The sequence below is a fragment of the Maylandia zebra genome, linkage group LG6 (genome assembly GCF_041146795.1).
Source record: "Maylandia zebra isolate NMK-2024a linkage group LG6, Mzebra_GT3a, whole genome shotgun sequence".
Classification (NCBI taxonomy): Eukaryota; Metazoa; Chordata; class Actinopteri; order Cichliformes; family Cichlidae; genus Maylandia; species Maylandia zebra.
In genome coordinates, this window is record NC_135172.1 from 30,146,262 (window position 1) to 30,172,128 (window position 25,867).

The 25,867-nt window shown below is 41.7% G+C and overlaps 2 protein-coding genes across 2 annotated transcripts in view; one reads left to right on the top strand and one right to left on the bottom strand.

Annotated features, from left to right (window-relative positions):
- The window catches only part of LOC101479752 (alpha-1,6-mannosylglycoprotein 6-beta-N-acetylglucosaminyltransferase B), a 142,314-nt gene that overhangs the window by 45,895 nt on the left and 70,552 nt on the right, over positions 1 to 25,867 (top strand). The window lies entirely within an intron of this gene.
- On the bottom strand, positions 906 to 10,092 carry LOC143419024 (uncharacterized). Its single transcript, XM_076885063.1, has 2 exons — positions 9,525 to 10,092; positions 906 to 3,610 (listed from the first exon to the last, which is right to left on the bottom strand). The coding sequence occupies exon 2, from the start codon at positions 3,246 to 3,248 to the stop codon at positions 1,311 to 1,313; it is 1,938 nt and encodes a 645-aa protein (XP_076741178.1). The 5' UTR covers positions 3,249 to 3,610; positions 9,525 to 10,092; the 3' UTR covers positions 906 to 1,310.

The following is a 25,867-nucleotide window of genomic DNA, read 5'->3' on the forward strand; positions in this document are numbered from 1 at the left end:
GGCCTCCCGCCTGGATCATATATTACCAGATATCATCAATGGTGACCAGGTTGGCTTTATTAAAAATAGGTCCTCCGGTGATAACATTAGAAGACTTCTTCATCTCATGCACAAAAGCGAATCTAACCTAACCCCAGTTGCGGCCTTCTCGCTGGATGCTGAGAAGGCCTTTGATCGGGTGGAATGGGGCTTCCTTATGACGACCCTCGCAAGGTTCGGGTTTGGGCCTGGGTTTTGTAATTGGGTCAAAACTGTATATGCAAGTCCAAGGGCAGCGGTTTTGACAAATGGGTTGGTGTCAGGGTTTTTTCATCTTACTCGCGGGACCCGACAGGGGTGCCCTTTGTCCCCGTTGCTTTTTACAATATTTCTGGAACCGCTGGCCTTGGCTATCCGAGCAAACAGGGGTGTCAGAGGTGTTCATGCAGGGGGTATGGAACACAAGTTGTTTCTATATGCTGATGACATCTTAGCAGTATTGACGGATCCCATGCAGTCTCTACCAGCACTACTCACGTGTGTTGAGTCATTTTCAGGGTTGTCAGGTTATAAGATAAACTGGGACAAGTCGGAGGGCATGCCATTGTCAGCATCATGTCATTCTGGATGCGTTACTCCATTCAATTTTAAGTACTCACCTTCAGGTATGAAGTATTTAGGAATATTATTAAAACCCGACTTGGAGGATATTATGCTTTCAAATGTGGAACCTCTCCTCCTAAAGATAAAAACAAATCTGGATAAATGGGGTAAATTGAATCTTACACTATGGGGTAAAATTAATGTGATTAAAATGATGGTGGTCCCACAGTTCAATTATGTTTCCATGATGTTACCTGTACGAATTCCTGTCAGTGGTGTGTGACATTTTTAAATACGATGAAGGAATACAAGACAGTCAAAAGGAGTTTTATAGAGCTACGTGCACGGGTGAGTGATCGAGTGATACTCACACCCGAGGCATTGCAGTCAGATTTATTTATACCAAGAGACAGTTGCATAGCATTTCCTGTTTTTCAAGCTTACTTATTAGCATGTGTATGTGTGTGTGTGTGTGTGTGTGTGTCAGGATGTAATGGCATGTGATACAAAAATATATGAACATTTTAATACATTTGAAAGCTTTATAACGGAGGTATCTTTTAATAATAGACATCTGCAGTTTAAACTTAAAAGTTACTTCTATCATTCCCTGCTGTTGTTCAAATATTTTGCATCTTATCAACTTCTAGTCACTTGCGGGTACATTTTCAACTAGAGTGTCATTTAGCAAAGTTAAATGTTCAACATTATAAATTCTTTTTCCTTATTTATATGTCGTCCTCTTCTTCCTCAGAGTCTGTGTCACTTTCATTGTTTTCAAGGAGCATCATAGTCTCTGGTGGGGATGTGACATGGGGAGTTATGGCTGTTGCGATAAGTCTGTTTATCAGTGCTCTGATACAAGGTATGCAACAGCATCCGCACAAGGTGAGTATGGCTGCGAATACTGCTACAGATACCAGGATTGATGACACCAAACTCCGATATTTCCCAAACATGTCCATCCAGTTGTCCCACGTAGAAGTGTCAACTCCAGAATGCTCCTTCATTTTCTCGTTCAGAGTCTTCAGGCCTTCTAGGGCTCTGGTCAGACTTCCATCAGCTGCGGTGTTGTTAGGGATGAAGGTACAACATTGCTCTCCGAACATCGAACACACCCCATTCTTCTCGCTCAGTAGCATGTCCAATGCAATTCTGTTCTGGAAAGACATCAGTGAGGTGGCTCTTAGTTGCTCGGCCACTGAATGGAAGCCTGATTGTGTCAGGTTTCCTAGTCTCTGGACGTTATAGTGGATATAGTTAATTCGGTCCACATTCTTGTTGATTGTACACCACCAGCACACCGACGATTCGAAACCGGCAGCCACTTGGTCCACTAGTTTATATTCGTCTGGTACTCCTCTGGGAATGCCTATGGCATCGATGTACGTTGGGTCTGGTCCAGGTTGTTCTGGTGCTGATCTCTTTTGTCGTGGGTTTATCTTCAGTCGTCCTGCTGTTATAGTTATATCCGTGGCTTTGAGTTTTACAACCTGAATGGGTAACAACAGTGATACCAATCCACACATGCCGATCCAGTTGTTAGGCAAACGATCATACAGGTTTGGGTCTCCACACCACCACCAGACATCAGCTCTGCTTCGTGGCTTGAATGAGGAGTCCACCTTTGTAATGGTTAGGCAGCTAGTTGCGTTGAGGCTTCCCAGCCTTTCTCCTGGGCCTATCATATTTATGCAGGTGTGGTTTGCTACCATCACATCTTGTGAGAATATGGGTTTTCTTTTTTCTTCGTTGGTGATGGGAAAGATTCTGTCCCATTTTGTGCAGTTCTTGTCTTGAATGTTGGTATGGTTCATTACAGCTGTCAGGCAGTTTTCTTCCATAGGTGCAGGTACCACTCTCAGTATTGGTCTTGGTCCTAGGCAGACCATGCAGTCATCACTAGCATCTTGAGCTGCTTGTTCTGCCAATAGTAACCAGTTATTTGAGTGTCCTGTGATCCCTGTGGTGACTCGGAACCAGTCGTCTGGCTTTAGTTTTGGTCCCACTATTATGGCAGTATTCATCGTTTTTGAGAGTGGGCCTGCAGATAAAGCCGGGCTTCCGTTTGGTTCGTCTTCTTCCTGTGGCGCCTCTGTGGATGATGGGACCATGCCTTTCGTTATGTTATTGCATATTGACACGAAGTGATGTGGATCTTTTCCGGTCTTGTAGATAAATAGGGTCAGATGGTAGCAGTTAGAGTTACTTGCCAGCGTTGGAACCAGGTGGGTTCTTTTCTGTGATTTTGGTGGCTTCTCCAGCAATGGGTTGTTCAGCGTGTGGAAGTTGAGGATCAGGTGTTCGGCTGTCTTCGTCAAGTTCATTTGCTTTGAAAGGTTTTTTGCTGATTCTTGCAGTTGACTGCTTTGATATGGCATCCAATCATTTCCAGTATAAGTGAAAACGGTGTCCCATCCTGGGTTGTTTCCGTCTGAACTGGATAGGTACCAGTCGTAGCCTTTCCAGGCTTCGGCTTTGTATCCTCCTATGTAGAATGAGTTAAAAGGTATCCATACGGTAGAGGTGAAGCTTGTCTTGTTGTAACACAGGTAAAGGTCGTCTGTTTTCTTTGCCTGTCCGTCTGTGTCATTACAAGGGTTGAACCCGTGTGTCTGGGAGACAACCAGCAGGCTCAGAAGAGTTGGTAATAGCATGTTGGTCATCTTGATTGGATGATTTTCCCTTGGGTGAGCGTCTCTTCTTCTTGACCTTGTGTCTCTCTCTCAAGACCCCCAGTGAGTAGACCCCGGCCAGAGAGGTGGGTTCACGAGTGTTGCCACCTGATCACCCTACCCCCCACCGGGCGAACACAAAGAGGTCTGGAGGAGACTAGGGTCTATGCTTTAGATAGGCTCTACCCTTTTGGTGTGACTTTGATGAATCCACGAAGGTCGTTCAGCAATTTTGCATGCCGTGGGCGTGGTGATCAGGACCTGGTAGGGGCCTTCCCACCTGGGAGTGCTCCAGTTTTTTCTTTGGAGTACTTTGATCAGGATCCAGTCGCCTGGTTTCAACCTGGAAGAGACTGGAAGAGAATCACTCGGCAGTTGATTGTTCGTTATTATTTCTTTATTCTCTAGCAGCTTTGCCATCCATTCTGCTAATGTTGTTTCTCTTATTGATTTATCTATTGGCTCACTGGTAACAGGGAGGGGGAAGGGTCGCCCATGTACTATCTCAAAAGGTGTTAGTTTGTTTGAGCCCTGTGTTAATCTCATCCACATTTTAACTAAACCTATGCACTCAGGCCATGGGCGGCCAGTTTCCTCCATACATTTTCTTAGCCTTTGTTTGATCGTGCCATTTGTTCTTTCTACCAATCCTGCGCTCTGTGGGTGGTAGGAACAATGGTGTTTTATGCTGAAACCTAAAGCTTCAGAGACTTTTGATATTACTTCATTCACAAAGTGTGTGCCATTGTCAGATCTTATTAGGCTCGGTATTCCGTATGTTGGAATATAGTGATTGCACAGACATTTTGCTACTGTTATTGCGTCAGCCTTTTTCACTGAATAGATCTCAGGCCATTTTGAAAATACATCTATTATTACTAGTGCGTACTCTAGTTGTTGGTGCTTGTGTAGTTGGATAAAATCCATGTGTATGGTATGAAAAGGGTGAGGTGGAGTGGGGAAATGACCTCTTTTGGGCCTTAGATTCCCTTGGGCATTGTGTTTTTGACATATCATGCATGTTCTAACATACTCTTTTGCTGAAGTTTCAAAATTTTTTGTGTAGAATTGTTTAGAGAGTATATCTACCATCCCTGCTGTTGACACGTGGGTATTACCGTGTGTCACTAACGCTGCAGTTTTATGCAGGGACTTCGGCAAAATCGGTTTGCCATGACATGTCATGATATCATCCTTTAATGTTGCTCCTTCCTTTAACCACGAGGTTTTTTCATTTTGTGATGCGGCCTTTTGTTCGTCTATCAGTACTGTTATGGGTATTAAAGGAGAGGAAGTTAATGCGAGAACTTCTGTTTTTCTGCCTGCTGCTTCCTTTGCGGTTTCATCTGCAAAATTGTTCCCTCTAGTAATGGCTGAATTATCTTTCTGATGTGCAGCGCATTTGCATAGAGCTAGGTGTTTTGGCAACATAATTACTTCTAAAAGCTTTTTCAAAAGTTCACCATGTTGTACTGGGGTCCCTGTGGATGTTACCATTCCTCTGTTCTGCCAGATTTTAGCAAAATGGTGTACTGCGGCAAAGACATACTGGCTGTCTGTGTGGATGTTTACATCCTTATCTTTGTGTAATTCACAGGCTCTGATTACCGCTATTAGCTCGGCACTTTGTGCTGAGTATGAGGAGGTTAATGGCTGTGCTTCAATGACTGTATCTATTGTTGTCACAGCATAACCTACACAGTTTCGGCCAGTGTTGTCTTTACTTGCGGACCCATCTACAAAAATATCTAAAAAGGATGGTTGTGGTGTGCTATATATATCGGCACGTGGTTTCGTTTCCTCATCTAGCTTGTGAAGGCAGCTATGTGAGTCACCATCTATTTCTGCAGGAAGCAATGTGCTTGGGTTAAGTTGGCCACACTTCTCTATGGTGATGTGCGATTGTGATAGCAAAATACCTACGTATGATAATTGTCTTACATGTGTCAGATATGATAAGTTTGCTTGCAACAGGATTGAGGTGACTGCATGTGGTACTTTGACTATTAAAGGATGTCCCAAAATAATATCTGCTGACTTTTTTACTGCTTCTGCTGCTGCTGCACAAGCCTGTACGCAGGTGGGGAGACCAGAGGCTACACAGTCAAGTTTGCAGGAATAAAATGCCAATGGTCGTTGTTTATCCCCAAAGGCTTGTGTCAGTACAGCTTTCATATATCCAGAGCTGCCATCCACATGTAAATAAAATGGTTTGTCATAGTCTGGCAATGCTAGGACAGTGCTGGTTTGTAATGCTGATTTCAGATCATGAAATGATTTTTCAGCATCAGGTGTCCATGTCAGTTTGTCTCTTAAAGCTAGATTTTTCCCATATATTAAGTCTTGTAGGGGTTGGACTCTGAGAGCATATTCTGGAATCCAGCTTCTGCAAAAGTTACAGAGACCGAGGAAACTCATCATTTGCTGCTTTGTTAGTGGTTTTGGGGCTTCTTGTACTGCTGTTTTTCGGCTGTCTAACAGTTTGCGGCCTTGTCCTGTCAGTTCATGACCTAGATATATGACCTTTGACTGCCACAGTTGTAACTTGTGTTGTGACACTTTGTGACCCTGCTGTGCTAGGTGATATAGCACGGTGAGGGTGTTTGCCTTGCAGTCTGCCTGCGTGTTTCCGGTCACCAGAATATCATCTACGTATAGTAGGAACTTTCCTGGAGCAGGCAGAGTGCAAGTAGACATTGAGTGCTTAAGAGCTTCCGCATATAGTGTTGGACTATTTTGAAAACCTTGTGGTAAGCGTGTGTATGTGTATTTCTGGTTATCAAACGTGAAGCCAAATAGCCCTTGTGACTCTGGGTGCAGGGGCACGGAAAAGAATGCATTAGAAAGATCTATGACTGAGAACCATTTTTCTCTGGGTGACACTTGGTTCAATATTGTATGTGGATTCGCCACGACAGGAGGTATTTGTTCTGTAATGTCATTAATTGCTCTTAAGTCGTGAACAAGTCTATATTTCCCTGTGTTTGCTTTTTTTACTGGAAATATAGGTGTGTTACACGTTGTTTTATTTGTTTTTATGAGAATCCCTGCTTTTTCCATATCTGCTATAACTGGGCGGATTCCGTTTTTTGCTTCTGCAGATAGTGGATATTGCGGCTTCATTGGTCTGTGTTTTGAGATTACCTTTACTTGTATTGAGTCAGCGTTTTTTATCAGGCCGACATCTGTTGGTCCAGTGGACCATAGGGATTTTGGCAAGTTTACAATGTCTGTTTCATTTACAGGTGCCAACAGCGATCATTCTGCCCTCTCAGTTACAAGGCATGAGGCTGGAGAGTCAGTTAGGTGGGTGCTGGGCTTTACATTTAAAACCCACCCCAGAGTGTATCTCATACAGCCTGTCCTGCGGCCTTGAAGCCAGCCCTCATGTGTGTCTTCTGTCTTTTCATAATAATCATCCTGCACTCGTTTTAGAACGATCCCTAGATCTTTCCATTGTGTTTGGGAGTTTTTTGCTGTGGAAACATGTGGGGCAGGCATCCTATTTAAATCTCTTACTCTGGGGGGTTGGATTACCGAGCACACAGCATTTCCGCTTTTTGTAACATAAAGGTGTTGCAAGGTTAGTTTCTGTAGTCCTAGACGGTGGACCTGAGTGTCATACTCTGGGTCAGGGCCTGGTGTTTGTTTAAAACGCAGAGTATGATGTAGTTCATTGTGCGGCATTACTTCTGATGTTCGCGGTAAATATCTCTCAGTTATTGTAATTAGCTGTTTAGAGGATGGCAAAGCCAGCGTCCAATAATAGTGTGGTTCACCATCCCCGTGACACACGAGCGTGTGTGATTCTGAGAGCATTAATTCTGCTCTCATGCCATTGCTTTCAGGAACTACTCCTATTCTTAGCTTCATCAGTCCGTCACGGCCTAATAGGTTTACCGGGCAGCTAGAGTCAATAATGCATTGTAGTTTGCACTTTCGGTCGCTGTTTGCATGTAGGAAGTCTAACTTTTGTGTTAACAATTGTGTGGTAGTGTGCCCGGAGGCTGAGGTGACCACACGGGCATCCTTTGAGAAGTGTGTTCTCGGGGGTTCTTCTGTCAGAACTGTCATACATGCGCCAGTATCACATAACATTGTGTAAGGTTTGCCATTTATGTAAATAGTTACCTCTGGTTTGTATTCAGAACCCAAAAGTAACTGATGAATGTTAAAAATTTCAGCCCCACACTCTTGCTGTTCGTTTGAGGTGTCTGGGTGGGGGCCTAGTCACATTTCCTCAGTACTGTCCCTGTCGTCTCTGTCCTGCCTTTCTCGTCTAGCAGGGCGGTCATATCTGTCCCTGCCTCTGTCCCTGTTGTCCCGCCTATCCCTGCGGTCCTCCCTCTGTCTGCTCCTGCAATCTCTGGCAAGATGCCCTTCTTTATCACAGTTATAACACCTCCTGTGTTTTTCTTTGTCATCTCTGTTCTGTTTCCTGCCTTTCCCTTTTTGTGGATTTCTTCCTGCGTATGCAACAATTCCACCTTCAGTATTTACTACAAAAACTCCAGTTTGGGCTGTTTTGTTCTTTTGAACTTTTACTGCATGTTCCGCGTATTGCAAAGCATCGGCTAAATTCCCAGTGTTTTGGGTGACCCAGTGTTTGTCTATGTGAGCGCGGACCTTTGGGAGGAGGCCCTTTAAAAATGCATTCTTTAGCTGCTGTTCATAAGGGGAGTTAGGGGCTGGATCGTATTCCAGTCCTGAATTTTGTCTAAAGATTGGTCTCAGCCTGTCTAAAAAGTCTGAAGCAGACTCATTATCTTTTTGTTTTGTCTCTCCTATTTTTCCATAATCTGGTCTGGGGGCTAAAGTCACCCTAATTCTTTCGTAAACCTCATTTAGTGCGGCGGTCAGATCAGCATGGCCCGCTTCTATCGGCGTTCCATCTTCTCTTGTCCCTATGTAATTTCCCCTTACCCTGGCTAATCTTAGACCTAAAAGGTCCTGCAGCACCTGTAGCATTTCTCTACCATTAAGACACCAATCTGCGCGGATTAGCTCTACTGCATCTCTCCACTGCTGGTGTCCCTCATTTAAAGGGGGCACATCTTTCAGAACATTTTTTCGGTCTTCTGCTGACCACGGGCGGAATGAGTATGTAACTACTCTATTGTCCCTGGGGATTACACCGTCTACTGCTGGTCCCGTTGCGCGTCCATAGTTTGGGTTTGGTTCTTGGATCAATGGGAATTGGCCTAACGGAGACAGGGGCCATAAAGGGGGTGGAAACCCTGGAGAAGGGTCCGGTTGCGTCATTAACTTTAGCTGTGTCTTAACTGATGCGTATGGATCTTGAGGGCTGGTGAAAGGGTTTTTTGAGATGGTGGGACATGGGGTTGGGGGGCTCGGCTGTCCCGCTTCAAAAGGATTCGGGGCTGAGGGCTGTGGTTTATAAGGTGGGGGGTTTGTGGTCTCGGTGGGTACTTTCTTAGCCTGCTTGTTTTGTTTTTCTTTTCTCTTTTCCTCACGTCTTTTACTCTCTTCCTGCCATGGCACAAAGAAACTAACGTATTCTGACATACGTCTACCTTTCTTTTTGCCTTTGCTTTTTTCTATTTCCTCCTTCAGACATTGTCCGAGTTGTTGCACTGGGGTGGGGTTACTGATTCCCTTCCAGGCAACACAGTTAAGTTTATCTGGATTCCTCCACTTATTTGCACTTATTTGGCCGGCACCTGGATGGATTTTCTCCATCCACTGCTCATCAGCGGTTAATTCAGGTTTTGTGGGTTTGTTTCCCATGGTTATTTATTTTTATTTTATTAATACTGCCAACACACACTATGGGGCTTGGTGGTACTAGGGTTGGAGGAGGTTATTGAGGCAGCCTTCTACCCTGAGCTAAACTCAGGGCGGCCTCAATTTTATGCGATGAAGCGCAACCTTTCCTCTTTCCCACCACTCAATACCTCACAGGAAAACAGAAGAGTAGTACAGAGACCTGGAGTCTCTATTCAAATATGTACTTACTCTTTACACACACATACATTGCGCGTTTAAACGAAAACCTGCTTTTAATCGACACTCTTTTTCGTAGTCAAGTTTTTAGCGGGGGCGGGTCCACACAGGACATGCAATCCCGTCTTATAGGTTACTTTCTAACCTTCGGTCCACACAGGACCTCTCTTATTATCCACACAGGATTCTCTTATTATCCACACAGGATTCTCTTATTATCCACACAGGATTCTACGGTTGTGAGTGTCGTTCTAAAGTCGATTTATTCTAAACGCATGATGTTCATGACTGTGTTATATTCACCTTCAAAGTAGCGCTGTGTTCTTTCCCGGTGTAATCGAGTCCTGGCGCCGTGAAGCCTGTCTAAAACACTGGCCAGTAGACGAATTTTACGACTCTGGGCTTTCCTCGTCTTCCTGGAAGCGAGCGTTTGCAGTGCAGGCGATCACAACGTCAGGATCCGATGACTCCGTCTGTGGACAGTTAGATGATATAATAATATCAGTCAAAATCTCCGGCTCGGAGGACCAATTAAATGTCAGTGGTGTGTGACATTTTTAAATACGATGAAGGAATACAAGACAGTCAAAAGGAGTTTTATAGAGCTACGTGCACGGGTGAGTGATCGAGTGATACTCACACCCGAGGCATTGCAGTCAGATTTATTTATACCAAGAGACAGTTGCATAGCATTTCCTGTTTTTCAAGCTTACTTATTAGCATGTGTATGTGTGTGTGTGTGTGTGTGTGTGTCAGGATGTAATGGCATGTGATACAAAAATATATGAACATTTTAATACATTTGAAAGCTTTATAACGGAGGTATCTTTTAATAATAGACATCTGCAGTTTAAACTTAAAAGTTACTTCTATCAATTCCTTTGCACATATTTAGTCAATTTGAGAAGTTATTCAAAGATTTTTTGTGGAATAACAAAAAGCCGAGAGTGAATATAAAGAAAATGTGGGCCTCTAAAGACATTGGGGGAATGGCCCTCCCAAATGTGAAGTTGTATAATTTAGCTTTTGGATTGTCAAGACTGGCCAAATACTGGACAGGATTGGGCTCTGAGCTGAGCTGGATGAAGATCGAACAGGAACTAGCGAGCCCTTTCACACCTTTGGATGTTTTCTCACAGGGCGCGGCAACTAATGGACAAGACTCTCATGATAACCCAGTGCTCAGGTATTCCAAAGCTGTCTGGGTAGAGGTGCACAAGTTGTGTGGAGCATCTCATCTAAGACAACCTTATGCCTCGCTATGGAACAATATTGCTGTACGGATTGGGCGGAAAACTGTGTTCTGGAAGGAATGGCTTGTCAAAGGCATACGCAGGATAAGTGATCTTTACTCAGGGGGAGTGTTTATGTCATTTGCTGAAATAACCCGAAAATACGGTTTGATAAGTGAAAATAATTTTTGGAAATATTTACAAATAAGGGATTGTGTTACCAAAGGAAAATTTGCTCAAAGCTCGAATATGGTGGTGGAGTTTTTAGAATTGTCCAGTACAGCACATAGGGCGGCTGTTTTCTACAAACTGTTTAACAATCCAAAAAAAGAGATATGTGAAAACTTGAGGATTATATGGCAGAGGGATCTGGGTTGTGCAATTTCTAAAGAAGACTGGCGCAGAATTTTGTCATTCTCTGATAAGTATATAAGGGAGGCCAGGGGTAAATTTACTCAGTATAAATTAATACACAGGTGGTACTTCACTCCATCCAAACTTTATAGAATGGGAATTAGTCCCAGTAATGTATGCTGGAAATGTAGTTCAGATCCAGGGACATTTATACATGCTATTTGGGAATGTGGGAAAGTTTATCCCTTTTGGCAAAAAGTGTTGGACAAAATAGGAAGGTGGATTGGTTTGATGATACCCCTGTCACCAAGACTGTGCTTATTAGGGGATCGGTCGGTGTTACCTGGGGTTTCAAAATATGACTTTGTGGTTATAAAGGTGGGGGTGATCGCAGCGGCTCGAGTTATTCTGAGTGTATGGAAGGAACCATCTCCTCCAGAATATAATAGGTGGAAAGAAACTATGCTGAAAATGGTGTCGTATGAAAAACTCTTGGCTAGGATTAATGATGATAGGGAGGGTTTTGACAAATCGTGGGGACGTGTTTTTGGCTGAGATGGTTGGAACTTATTTGGTCAGGGCAATTATCTTTAGTTATGTTGTACGCTTGCTGCACTGTTTGTTTGTGTAGGCACTCAGTAAGGGAATGACTTAAAGATTTGAGTTAACTGTCCTTTTTTTTTTTTTTTTTTTTTTTTTTTTTTACGGGTGTACTGTTAGTTAACAGGTATTGAAAATGGACCCGAAGTATAAAGGTGGATTAACTATGGGATTGAAAGCTGTCTTTTCTTTTCTTTATTGTTTTTTTTTTTTTCCTTCCTGTTGTTGTTTTGTTGGTTGTTTTGTTTGTTTTTTCGTGTTGTGAAATGTTAAAAACAAATAAAGACTTCGATTACAAAAAAAAAAGTCGTTCATATACTGTTTGATTATATTTGTGGACTGCCAATTACGCTGAGTTCCTGTTGTGTTGAGCCTATCCATTTCTTCATTTAGTCCAAGGTTGAGGTCACCGCCAAGAATGAGTGTGCAATCAAGGTGTTCAGAGAGTGTACTAAAAAAACCGTGGAAGAATGAGGGTTCATCAACATTTGGACCATATATACTAACAATACATAGTTTTTTGTTCAATATTGATAGTTTAATAATTAGAAATCTACCCTCTGGATCTATAACTGTATCGAGTACTGTAAAATTAACATTTTTATGTATTAAAATTGCTACTCCCCGTTGTCTAGAATTATAACCGGCTGCAAACACGTTAGGAAACTCAGGTGTTTTAAGTTCATTTAAACCTGTGACAGGTTTGTGAGTTTCTTGTAATAAAACAACATCTGCCTGTAGTTTTTTAAGCTGGTTAAATATTTTTAACCTCTTTCCTCTGGTGCCAGCTCCATTTACATTCCATGTGACAAACCTCAGCATGCCCTTAATTGTGCGTGTATGTCTAATGATGTATGCTGGGTGTTTCGTTTAGACAGGTGGAGAGAATATGGAAACATCCCTTGTTTATAAATAGAAAGAGAAAAAGAAGTGTGGTGAGAGACTCCATAAGTCTGACTATGTGTGTGAATATTCACTAATATGAACAAGCGTGGCTTGCTTATGTGTCCTGCAAGTCTGTGCGTGCTGTGAGGCTGTTGTGAATGTGCTGCCGTTGAGTTGATGTGTTTGCGTGGTCGTGTTGTGAAAATATGGAGAAATAGAGGGTGTTGTTTGTAGGTGAGTGGGGAAGTAGGTGACCACAGCAGTGAAAGACAAGAGAGAGAAAGAAACCACATGAACTGTGAGCGACAACAAAAAAAAAGAAACGAAACGGAAACATTCCAATTAAAGCAATGACGGAGGGTGACGGTGTTATATCTGCTATGACATCATATTGATATTACTAGCTTAAACTCATGTTAAAGGAGAGAGTGTGAATGAATAAGAAAAGAGTGTAGCGGGTTCTTATCTGGAGTGCAGTTAATATAACCACGGTGTGGTGCCGAGGTCGCGGTAAAGCTGTCCGTCCACGTAGAGCCGGTCCACGGCGATGACAGCACGGGAGCCTTTCTGGATGAAGCTACGTCGAACTGGGAACAGGACCTTGCGTCGTTCCAGGATCTCTTTGGGGAACTGGTCGTTCACGCTGAAGTCCGTTCCTTTCAGCTCTCTGCCGCGACTCTTCACCTGTTCCTTCTGTTTGAATTGACTGAATTTGGCCACAATAGGCCGTGGTCTCCCGGTCCGCGACCGCGCGCCCCCCAAGCGATGTACTCTATCGAAGTCGATGTTCTTTACGGTGTCCTCCGGCAGCTTCAGGTGGATTTTAATGAAGTTTTTCACCGTTGCCTCTGCGTCCTCTCCGGCAGTTTCTGGAATACCAGAAAACACAAGATTATCTCTCATGCTACGGGCTTGTAGATCGATAACGGACTCTTTTATTTTTTTATTTTCAATGTTTAGCTGGGTCACGTTATCGGTGAGAGATTTAACCGACTCCCGTAGCGTGGCATTTTCAGCGGCAAGCGTTTCCACCTGCTGCTGGCTGAATTCCAGGGATTCTCTCAGAGATTTAAATTCCCGGTGTAAAATCTCCACCAGGGACAGCCTCGCATCGAAACTGGACAATCGCTTGTCGATTGACTCCAGGATTTCTGCGATGTCTTTGCCGGCAGGCGATGTTGTACCGGGGGAGTCTGCCTGGCGACTTCTCTTCGATGACGGCGTCTCGATTTTGGCCGGGGAAGATGCACTCTGGGCCTTATGCATTACTAAATCTTGAAAACAGCGGTCGATGTAATCTTGGAGAGCGTCTAAACTCTCCCCGTTGTCCTCCAGGGTGTTAGAGATGATAAAACAGATGTTGTTAGTTATATGACAATTGATTAGTATATTTGGTAATACTGAAGCTTGGAAAACCTTTGTTAAACTCTATGCTACCATTTGCTTTTTCTCCGCCAAAATCTCCGGCGTCTGACGTCACCTACAACATCACTTCCGTCACTTACCGTTCCCTTCCGTCACTTACACCAAAGTTTCACAGTCTATTGATGCTAGCCGCTTCCGCTTTGCGGGCCATATTTTACGCCTACCACCTCATCGCCCAGCTAAGATTGTCATGACATGGCGTCCACGCACTGGCAAGCGAAAGCAAGGCCGACCAAAGACCACATGGCGTCGAACATTCATGGATGATCTGAGAACTGTCGACATTGCCTGGGACGAAGCTGAAGCAGTCGCTGCTGACCAACATCGATGGAGATCACCAACTGCCCGATGCACCGCCCGGCGTAGGAGGAACTAAGTGCTAAGTAATTCCACAGTTTGACAGGCACAGATACCAATCAGTTGATTCCCAAAGAGCTATTAGCTGAAAACTACTAACAATTAACTGAAAATGAATAGTTCTTTGGGCTTATGTTGGCATGGCGTGCAGTGTGTCCTTGGAAAATGTCCCAAACTGTACAAATAGAGGATAAAATAGGAAGTGTCAAAATTGATGGAATTATGAGTGCAGAAAAGTACAAAATCAGATTGTGATCCGCCATGCAATAGCATCTAGGAAGCATCTGACTGGCAACGGTTTTTTCAGCATGACAGTCCTCCCAAACACACTGCCAATGCAGAAAAGGCATACCTGTATAGAAAAACACACAATGGAACACTGTCAGTCATGGATCAGCCTCTCCATAGTCTGAGCCTCAACATTATTGAAGCTTGTGGGTTCATGTTTACAGAATGGAACAAAAGGAAGCCAGCATCCAAAGAGGAGCTTTGGATGTCCTTCAAGAAACCTGGAGAACTATTCCTGAGGATTACTTAAAGAAATTACAAGAAAGTTTGCCTGAGAGACTTCAGACTGGTCATACCATACACTTAATTTCAAGATCGTTAGATTTACACAAACTCTGCTTTTGCCTTATATACTGTATTTCCATTTATATTTTCACTTTAACTATTTCCCATTTTCCTCTTCATTTCTTTATATTTTAGCAATATATAAAGAAACAACAAGTGGCCCCAGACGTTTTCGTGGTACTGTAGATCCTTTTTTGTGATTTAAATTTGGCCAATTTCCGCTCCAGTTTCATCTTCCCTTGTATGTCCAGATGGCTTTGCAGTTGCTAAGATGAGTTCCTTATTATCATGTACAGCATCTCCCTGTCACCACTATAGTTGTGACTTCTGTCTTCTCTCCTTTTTACTCCTTGCAATATTGTGTTTAGCTCTTAAGTGCTTGCTCTCCCTTTCCCCCCTCCTACAGCCACTTGTGGAAATTGCTGACTGGTAACTCAAAATCCCTGCTGGAAACAGACAAGTCTTGCATGACCTTGCTACTCTAGCTTTTATCAGACTGCTCCCCTCTTTGCCCCGTTAGCATTGAAACATCTGATTTGTCTCTTTCTATAACATTCACTTCATTTACAACTTTCATTCTCAAACAGCCAGACTAAACTCAGCAGGAGTGATGTGATATACACTGACAGAAATCCCTTCACTTCCTCAAACCTTGTTAAATGATCCCAGATAAGCACTCAGGTTCAGGTCTGTGCAGAGGCACTCGAGCGGAAGAACGGAACGATTAATACAGTCTGACGTTGGTGTTAACTGCAATCAATGTCTAGTAATGGGCTGTTTAATGTGGAGGAAGCCGTTCTACTCCTAGGCCATTACTGAGAAGTACCCTGCTGAGAGTGTAACTCTGTATATTGTCAGGTACTCAAAGTAGGATGGTATTCATGTATTACTCTACTGAAGGGCATTGTTTTGAGGGGGTGAATAGATACTTATACTATGGGCAAGATGTAATTGCTTTTAAACATGAGCCGAAATCAATGCTGTGTCACAATCCTCTTTTAAACACTTAGTCCAGTTTGCCCTTGAGCACTAGAATTGCTGTCAGCTTACAACATCACAGCTAAATAATGAATAGATGTACTGCAGGGTCTCTCTAAATTAGTTAAAAATGTAGTAACAAGTGATTATGCTTCACAAATACATAATTAGGATAACTGAATCATAAGAACAGGCTATTTGGTCCCTGTACAGTGGTAGTGAGAGCTTGTTTGACAGTGCCAGCAATAAGTTCATGCTGGGGATTTCATTCCAACAAGGCTGCCCGATTCTGTTTAACCTTTATATTGAGAATTTCAAGGTTATAGTTCAATAGTTTTGGTTCACATCTTTGTTTTTTGGAGATAATGTGGTCATACTTTATCAAGCGATGGCCTCAAACTACAGTAGTACTAACACAGTCTGTTACTGAGTTAAATGGCATCTCCACGTAGCGTTGGGTAGTATGGTTTGTAGGTTTTAGTGGTTTCACTGTATGTCCCAATATTATTTTTGTATAAAGTAAAGCTTTTTTTAATGAATTTATAAGGTATTAGTCACAGCTGATGTAGACAAGTGGTATCGACACAATGCTTCAAACTACTTTGTGAAAATTGGAATAAAAGATGGCGTTAGCTAGCATGACAGCAAATAGTTCAAAGTCCCTTTTGCAGCCAGCATTACCCAACAAGCATTGATGATGTAACTTTTTTAACTGTGTAATTATTGGTATAAGAAACAGATTATGTTTCACAAATAATTGTATTTTATGATGCTGAAGTTAGTTCTTTTGGCTGCTCCGTTTAGGGTCCACACAGTGAATCATGTGCCTCAATCTCAGTGTATCTGTAGTATCATCCTCTGTTACACTAACTCTCTGCATGCCCTTCTTAACCACATCCATGAATTTTCTCTGTGGTCTTTCCTATGGCCTAGCACCTCAACATCTTTTGTCCAGTATGTTTACTGTCTCTCCTTTGCACATGTCCAAACCATCTCAGCCATGCTTTTATAACTTTGTTTCCAAACTGCTCAACCTGAGCTGTTCCTCTGATGTTCTCATTTCTAAGCCTGTGCATTCTGGTCACTCACAATGAAAATCTATACATCTTTAACTCTTTTTGTCAGCGTCATAGTTTTCCAAACCAGACACCTTTCCCCTATGGTGCTGTCCTTCTGTCACAGATCACCCTGGAGATATAATCTCCACCCACTCATCCTTGTCTGGACTCTCTTCTTCATTTTCCTCCTCTTATGTGTCCTGCACCACCCTCACATGCAGTACCACAGACCTTGTCTTGGCAACCTATTGTATAGATCCACAGAGACACAGCAGCAACTCTTTCTTCCCTTCTTTATATGTCTCATCAACACTCTCAAAGCAAACATGTATGTGCAGTCTCATTCTTGGCATGAAGCCACACTGCTGCCCATTAGTTGTCACCACTCTTCCTAACCTAGCTTAAACAACTCTTCCCCAAAGCTTCATGGTATGGCTCATTAGCTTTGCCCTTTTGACCACCTCTGAACATCACCCTTGTTCTTGAAAACTGGTGCCATTGCACGTCTCCATTCCTCAGGTATCCTCTCACTCTCTTTAATTTTATTCAGCAGTCTGGTTAAAAAGTCCACTACCTTAAACATCTCCATACCTCCACAGGTATGTATCTGGGCCCTTTCCCCTCATCTTCTTCATAGCTGATTTCACTTCCTCCTTACTAATTCTCTGCACTTCCTAATTCATTAACTGTCCTTCATCTGTCCTCCTTTCTCTCTCTCTCATGTTCTGCATTCATGAGCTCCTCAAAGTAATCCTTCAAGCTTCTCAACACACTCTTTTCACTTATTAGTGCACTTCCATCCACATCCTTCATCACCCTAATCTGCTGTACATCCTTTCCATCTTGATCTCTCTGTCTAGCCAGTAAATATACGTCTTTTTTTCCTTTGTTAGAGTCCAACCTCACATACAACACCAGGTTTTCCCTTTCTCTGCTGCAGGCCTAGCCTCCCAGTATCCCTGTCTATTGTCTTCATCTCCCTGACTATCACAAGTTTTCTTTGCTAACCTTTTCCTTTGAATAGTTTCTTTTACTCACTTGTACCTAATTTCACCACAAAGTCACCTTGTCCTCATTCCTCTGTCCAGAGAGTACACCAAACCCCTCTGTTGGCACTTTCTCTCAGTACTATAGTTGTACTTTCAGTTATCTGGTCTCAACTCCTCCCTGAACTCTGTGCAACATTTTTTCCTTCCTCAGCTTCCACCATTTAATCCATGTCTCTGCCTTGACTCGCTTCCTCTTCTTGATTTTCAAAGTCCTCCTACAGACTACCATCCAAAGGTTCTTAGCAGCATTCTCCCCTGATACCACCTTGTAGTATCTCTTTCAGATTTCACCATTTGCAAAAGATTTTGGAGATTTAGTTGTGGATTATTAATTATTAATTTGGTTCTTATGTGACAAGCATACACTGGTAATAATGGTCCCTTCTTGATTTTTTTCTTGCATTCCTAATAGCAATTAATATAATACATGCATAGAGTATGCATATGACATTACAACTACTGGATTTGTACATCCAGTATATCTTCATATCTTGTTCAAAAGTGGAGTGGGAGATTGACAGACAGATTGATAAAGCATCTGCGGCCCACCCACGGTGAGAGGGTGAGGAGCTCTGTCATTAAGGAGGGGTCAAACCAGACCTGCTGCTCCTCTTTGTCAACAGGAAATAATTGAGGTGGTTTGGCCATCGGATTAGGATGCCTCCTCTCGCCTTATGGTTGAGGTCTTTTGGGCATGTTAAAACAGATGTATATTTAATTAAAAGTGTTTGTCTTGCGGGCATAAAATATGGAGTGTATGAGCATTATAAAAGCATTTAGTTATGATATCTGAATGGTAGAGAATAAATCTTAGCAAGGTCTCTCCAGCCACAATGATAGATAGTGTCTGGTCAGTACTATTATTGTTTTGTGAGGTGTTTTAATTTATTGTATTTTTTAAAATAAGTATTCAGAATACACCAAAACAGTAACTGTTTTCTTTTTTTTTAACCACTGAGTAAAAGAAAGTATAAAAACTCCAACAGGGCAACATTTGGAGTGTGATTGCTGCAATCAAGCTAACAAAATTAACCTGGAACACATACTCAGTTTGATGCGAGTAGGTGTTTGCTGTGTTTTCTTCTAATTTAACTCAATTTAGAGCTCACCGCTACTGCTAAAAAAGGTCACTAAAAATATTTTTAAAATGCACATTTGTTTTCATCTAATATGATATTAAATCAAATCAAAATGGCATTTAATTGTCAATAGTCTCATTTAATAGGAGTTATTTGAATGGAGTATTTGCATAGTGGTAGACCTATTTTCAGCAACCATCACTCCGGTTTTCTGTTGGAACGTTGTGTTACTTATGAAAGTTTATCATTTGATATCCTTTGAAATGCTAATTGATCATTAGGGGAAAAAACAAAATTATGTTTTAACAGCTGAAAAACTTTGTGGTAATTAAAGCGCTGAAATTGGTGAGTTGATGAAGCATCAGCCTCTGTATGTTCAATTATAGTATTTTTAAAATGGCCAAAAACACTTTCTTTTCTTGTTCTGGATATTTATTCATTTAGGAAATAAAATTGAAAACATATAATGGTGTGCTGCTTCCTACTAAGAGAACGACACAAACTGCCTGTGGCTGCCTGATAGTCAGAAAGGTTGATTAAAAGGTGTGCAACAAGACAACTACATGAAAATGTTCTGTTAAGGAAACAGGCCACCTAACAGGTCCTCAACATGAAGTGACACAAAACTTAAACTTAGATACATAGAAAGTGTTATGGACAGAAGAAAGTCTGTGTTTGCTCTATGTCCGTTGTTTAACACATGAGGGATGTGGAACACATGAAAAGATGCTGGCGCTCCACAAACCTGCCAAGGAGGAAATGCAAGGACTTGGGTGTATTTGGGTAAAGTAGGAGATATAATCATGTGAAAACTATTTTCATGTGACTGTGAAGTCTTATATCTTACTGACTGTTCTTTTAGCCACTCATTAAAAAAAAAATCCATTACAGTGTCTCCTGGTTTCCAAAGCCCAGTGAGCAGTTTTGTACATACAATATATTTCAACTGTGTTTGATATCAATAATAGAAATTTACTTTCAATGCAACAATTTTCACAAAGTAGTTTGAGGTATTGGGTCACTGTGTGACTCATACCTAAAGCCTTGCAGCATATTTACACCAGTATATTTTAGATATGCCAAAGTCAGGCAAGGATAGCAGCCAATTTCTATTGGTCATGCTGTAGAGCAAACCCACAAAATAGACAAGGAAAAAAAATCAAGGTTAGAGATTGACTCAAGTTTTTCTACAAGCAGTGCAACTTTCTTCAATTCTCTCATTACAAAGTTTAACTCAGCACTGGTGCTCTGTGAGTAATATAAAATCTAATCCAGAACACATTGTTATCACAAAAAACATTGATTTTTTTTTTATCATTATTCTTTTTTGGAAATTTGTTTCAGATTTAGAAGGAGACCCTTGGAGTGGAGGAGTTTTGATAGCTGGAATGAAAGTTTTGATTCAGCATGCAGAATAAGAAACAAAGGAAAGTGGTGGGCAGATAGAAATGGGCACACATACACAACCATGTATTCGTAATCGTAACTTCTGTGATGGGGAGTAATATGTATGTGTGTGTGTGTGCACATATTAGTTAATGTGAGGTCATTCCTGCTAAAAAGCAGTTTGCTCCTGAGAAAAGTGCACAGATCTGTGCACCTGCAGAAATTATGGCTGTACACACGCACACCAGAGTGACTATCACAACACTGATGACTTAACGTTCCTCTTTAGTTCAGTAATTTTCATTCACTCAATCGTTTCCCCTCTCGTATACTTCCTGTGTTTCTTTTCCGCCCTGTTCTTAATAACTCTGTCTCACTTTTCTTTCTACATTCCTGTTTTCCTCCCTGCACGTTCTCTTCCGGCTGCTCTACACAGAATGAGTGAGTGTGTGTCAGCAAGGAAATTGGGAATGAGTGACGTGGTAAAGTGTGATTTTTTTCCAGCAGGGAGAGGAACAAATGGGAGGAAAGCACTTTATAAAAACATATCCCAAATCCAGGCCAGACAGGCACACACACACACCCATGCACACACTCACACACATATACACTGGGCGGCAGTCCCATCACAATGTGAGCTTCATTGGTGCTGACACACTCCAATGTAGCAGTGAATGGGACTTGATGTCTGAGGCCCCAGCCTATGATTCGCCCACAGGGCAGCCACTCATTAAAGTACAAAAAGGAGCAAAGGGAGGGAAAGGGACAGAGGAAATGGGAGGTGAAGATGAGGGAGGGGGAAAGGATGCAGATTTGATTCACTCGGTTTTACTGTGCAGTGGATAAGCCGCTAGATTGGTAAGTTTGCCCTTAGGCATAAACACTAGGAAGATCACTACTCTGGCATTGCTTCACCAATTTCTCCTCCCTTAAGCAACATCTAGGCTCCATCAGTAGCTACACTTCTTCACTGCTGGGGCCTTCTTTCTACAACAGCTATTGGAAGTAATCAACAACGAAACACCTATTTAATTAATTTCCTGGATTCACTTGCTTTAAAGTTTGTTTGTTTTTTTGTAGTCAGTGAACAGAGACAGGTAGCTTCAAAAGTAGCTTCAAAATATTTGATTTGTCTCTTTAGTTACTTTAGCCTTTAGCCTACCTACATGAACATTACATGAGAGGGCATAATGTTTTACTTGACCCAGGTTTCTGGGTCATTTTTGGGATCATTTCTGGCTCATTTTGACATTCTTTGGTCCTAATTTGTATTTACTGAGGTGTTAAAAGGTATTGATGTTAAAATGGTGCAAAAGCCCTGATGACTGAGAAAGTTTCAGAAACATTAGATCCTTCCCCTTGGGTGAGAGAATCCAATGTGCTGTTAAGGTGCTCTTAAATTGTAAAAGCCCAATACTCTTATATAAATTCTATTCAGTTCAATTCAATTGTATTTATACAGCACCAAATCACAACAGCAGTGGCCTCAAGGAGCTTTATATTGTAAGGCAGACCGTACAATAATACATACAGAGAAACCCAACAATCATAGGACCCCCTATGAGCAAGCACTTTGGCGACAGTGGGAATGAAAAACTCCCTTTTAACAGGAAGAAACCTCTGGCAGAACCAGGCTCAGGGAGGGGCGGCCATCTGCTGCAACTGGTTGGGGAGAGAGAAGGAAGACAGGATAAAAAACATGCCGTGGAAGAGAGACAGAGATTAATTACGAGTATGATTTTATGCAGAGAGGTCTATTAACACATGGTGACTGAAGAAGAAATACTCAATGCATCATGGGAATTCCCTGGCCGTCTACACCTATTGCAGCATAACTAAGGGAGGATTCAGGGTCACCTGATCCAGTCCTGACTATATGCTTTATTAAAAAGGAAAGTTTTAAGCCTAATCTTAAAAGTAGAGATAGTGTCTGTCTCCTGAATCAAAACTGGAAGCTGGTTCCACAGAAGAGGGGCCTGAAAACTGAAGGCTCTCCCTCCCATTCTACTTTTAAATACTTTAGGAACAACAAGTAAGCCTGCAGTGCGAGAGCAAAGTGCTCTAATAGGGTGATATGGTACTACAAGGCCATTAAGATAAGATTGGGCCTGATTATTTAAGACGTGTGTGAGGAGCAGGATTTGTTTTCTATAAGATGCTTATAGATGATCTCAATTAAGAGTATCAGTCTGCCAATATTACTCAATGTTATTGAGCTATCAGGGATACGACAGTGTCTGTAATGTCCAGGTCCTCTGACTTGTTCTCAGTCGTCCAGGTTGTGGTAATCTAAGGAGCTTGTAAAAAAAAAAGTGATTGCACTTCTTTACAGAAGGGTAGGATATCATATAGAATAACAAATACAACAACATTTTCATCATTGGTCATCCCTTGTAGCAGGTATATAAGAGAAAGCATGAAATCCCAATGCACTCCAGACCCACACCCTCAGACAAAAACTGGTTCATCCCGAAGACAAAACTCCCAAACACATTTTAAACAACGTAGTGTATGTTGTACAGTGCAGCGAGGAATGCTCAGACCTCTACATTGGAGAAACCAAACAGCCACTCCATAAACGCATGGCACAACATCTGCATCTAAAAGATAAAGGCCAATCTTTCGAGGATGCCAGTGTTCACATTTTGGACAGATGGTTTGAAAGAGGAGTGAAAGAGGCCACCTATTCCCTCTGTGAATGACCATCTTTGAACAGGGGGGTGGCTTACAACACCAACTGTCTTCCACCTACAATGCAGTTTTGAGATCCTCAGGATTCCCATATGCTTGTTTGCCATTCACCTAGGGACCATTTTTGATCCGAGGACACCACAAGGGGTTACTGCCCACTCACAACTTGTGTCAGGTGATCTCAGTAGGTCACATGGTAGGGCAAGTCAAGGTCTCACAATGGGTTTTCACACCTTGGCTCTTTTGATGAGGCACATGATCAATAGTGGGTCAATGACCCTTTTAAAGGAACAACTCCCATTTGGGTTTAAATACCTGATTTCGTTTTAGTACTGATGAAGCTTTTCAGATGAGAGGTGAAACGCTTTCAAGAAACCTAAAGAAGTCCAGTCGCTTTTCTTTCCAGGCTCCTCAAAATCTGCCATATTTATTCATGTCTGATGACTGCAAAAATCATAGCATACAATTCATATTCTTTTTCTTCAAACTCATCAATCGTTTGGTGGCACAAGCACTTTATTTGTGCCTTTATACATGTGTATAGGCATATATGCCAGTCTGTATTTGTGAAAATTGGTCTATTAACACCATGAAACTGGGTGGCATAAGACAACATGAGCATAAACAAAAAAAAACACCAGCCAAACCCACAAGCTAACACCTTGTCATGTGGATCTTTTGTTCAGATAGCTTTCATTGATGGGATGCTGCCAGAGCTGTCCTCTTCCCTTAAGAGGATGAAGTCATTAAGCAGAATGGGAGGGAGAGAGAAATAAGTACATGAAAACAGATTTTTATTTGTATCCTTAGAAAGCCTCCCTCTAGTTAACATTGATTTTCTCTTGCTGCCAGTTCATTTTCAGAGTGTTCTACTTCTACTTGGCTCCATCTGTGAATTTCTTCTCGTTTCTTCTCCCCCTATACTTTCTTCCCGTTTTGTTTTCCCTTTGCGCTTCCTCATTTCTGTCTTGTTCCGCTCATTTGTAAAAGAGCCAACTGTCTACATTCATCAAACGGGAGGAAACTTTATTGCAAGTAGCGTGCAACAGTCAACCATCAAATATGTATATCCTTGTACTTCTTTGATCATAATCATCGTTTAATGTTTCAGTCAAGCTGTTTTGTCTGCTTCCTCGTGAAGGCACAGGGGATGTCTTTATTTTATCCTCTTTTTCCTTAACATAAAGGTCCCTCTGGCACTCGTGGTCTGTTTGCTGTGGATGGTTGATCTCCTTTCCTTTCATGCCAGTGTTATTCCATTTTATCCTCAACTCTCCCAGTCTATGTATGTCTTCCTCATTGCTTTTGCCCTATCTGGATCACATTGTGCAAGCTGCTTCTATTGCTCTTTCATCCACATCTCTGCCTTAGTTTCTCCCGCTCTGGCTGTCTCCTTTCTCCTTCCCTGTGTGTTCATCTCTCGAGATTAGTTTACACTGTAGCATAAATTAGAGCTGAGATTAGAAGGTCATGTTCCATGAGGCAAAGTTGCACAGTTAAGCCCCCCAAAGAGAGCCTTACATAAGATGGGTTACCTATCTTACCAAGCACTGTGTTATCTTCTTCGGCTGGGAACTTTTGTGGAATCCTCTCTAAAATAATATTAATGTTTCAGTCGAATTTTATAACCTAAAATGATCCTGGTTCTCATTGTAAGACAATGTAAGATAATAAGTTGAACTGATGCAATTTACTAATGTGTATTTTCCTCACTTCAATGAAACAGAGGACTGAAATCATAATTAGTTCTGTTGTAAGCTCTTATTATAACTGCTACAGAGCACATTCATGCTAAGTGTGTTTGGAAAGGTTTGTTAATACAGTGGATATTGTTTTCTCTGTAGTTTGTTAGATGTGCGGAGTATAATTTGTGGCAATAAAAAATACATGCAATAATTGATCTTAATTAAGCTCTAGTTTAAAATCCTTTTATACAAAACTGACATGAAATGCGGCGCTTAAAAAAATATATATATAAAATGCATAAGCATAGCTAAGTAATGTGAGAACTGGAGATGACTTTTTCTCTGAAACAACAGATAATAATGGCTCTGCTACTGAAAATAGTTACTAATAATTAACTGAAAGTGAACTGCTGTACGCCCACCTTTACTTGACATATTGTGCCTTATCAAATAAAAGTAAAATTTATATACAACAAGTAAAAGTCACTTACGTAACTTTCCAGTATCTTTATAATTTCACCAGATAACAGGACATTAACCCTTTTCTTTTTTTTTCCATTTGCCTACATAATCCGGTCGTTAAGTGATGACGTGACGAATCCTACTTCCGGGCCTAAAGTAGTCTGCGTTTAATATGGCTTTTGTGTTGTTAACATTTTTAATGTTTTGCACTTTCTTTTATTTAATCTCAAAAAGCTCCTAAAACAGTCAGTGATCACCGTTGACCTCCCTCGGCTTTTATTACCGCTAATCATTTATTTAAGCTCAGTTTTTAAAACCTTAGGATGTAGCTACAGCCCAGCCCATGCAGCAGTATATGAATGACTAACCTCGTATTGTGGATGGATTATCTCAGTTGTTCTCCTGGCTGAAGTTTGGTCCTTTTACAGCATCCTGCCATGCGATTACATTTGTTCCTGACCACCGAGAACACTCACGTAAACTTTTATCGAGTGGAAAAAAAGTTAGCTTGTTTATATTATGCTAACATAGCTGTGTCGCTAGCGGTCACGTAGCACATCATTATATACAAGCTAGCCAAACTTCAGTAACCCTACAAACGTTACTGCTGTTTAGTTTTCTGTCTTCATTTATGCTGGAAGTGATAGCAGAGCTGTACGTTTTAATTTGTTTCCAAAACCCGGCAGTCAGGACATGCTATATTGTATTTAGATAGAAGCTAGCGAGCTAAATTCCTGCTAACTTCTAACGCCGTTAAATGTCATAAATTCCGTTTTCATGGATGCCTGGATGTTAAATTCAATTGTTACACCTGGTAGAGCAGAACGCTGAT

Bases quoted from the DNA above. Each gene is read 5' to 3' on its own strand.
- LOC143419024 (XM_076885063.1), bottom strand. From the start codon at position 3,248: ATGACCAACATGCTATTACCAACTCTTCTGAGCCTGCTGGTTGTCTCC.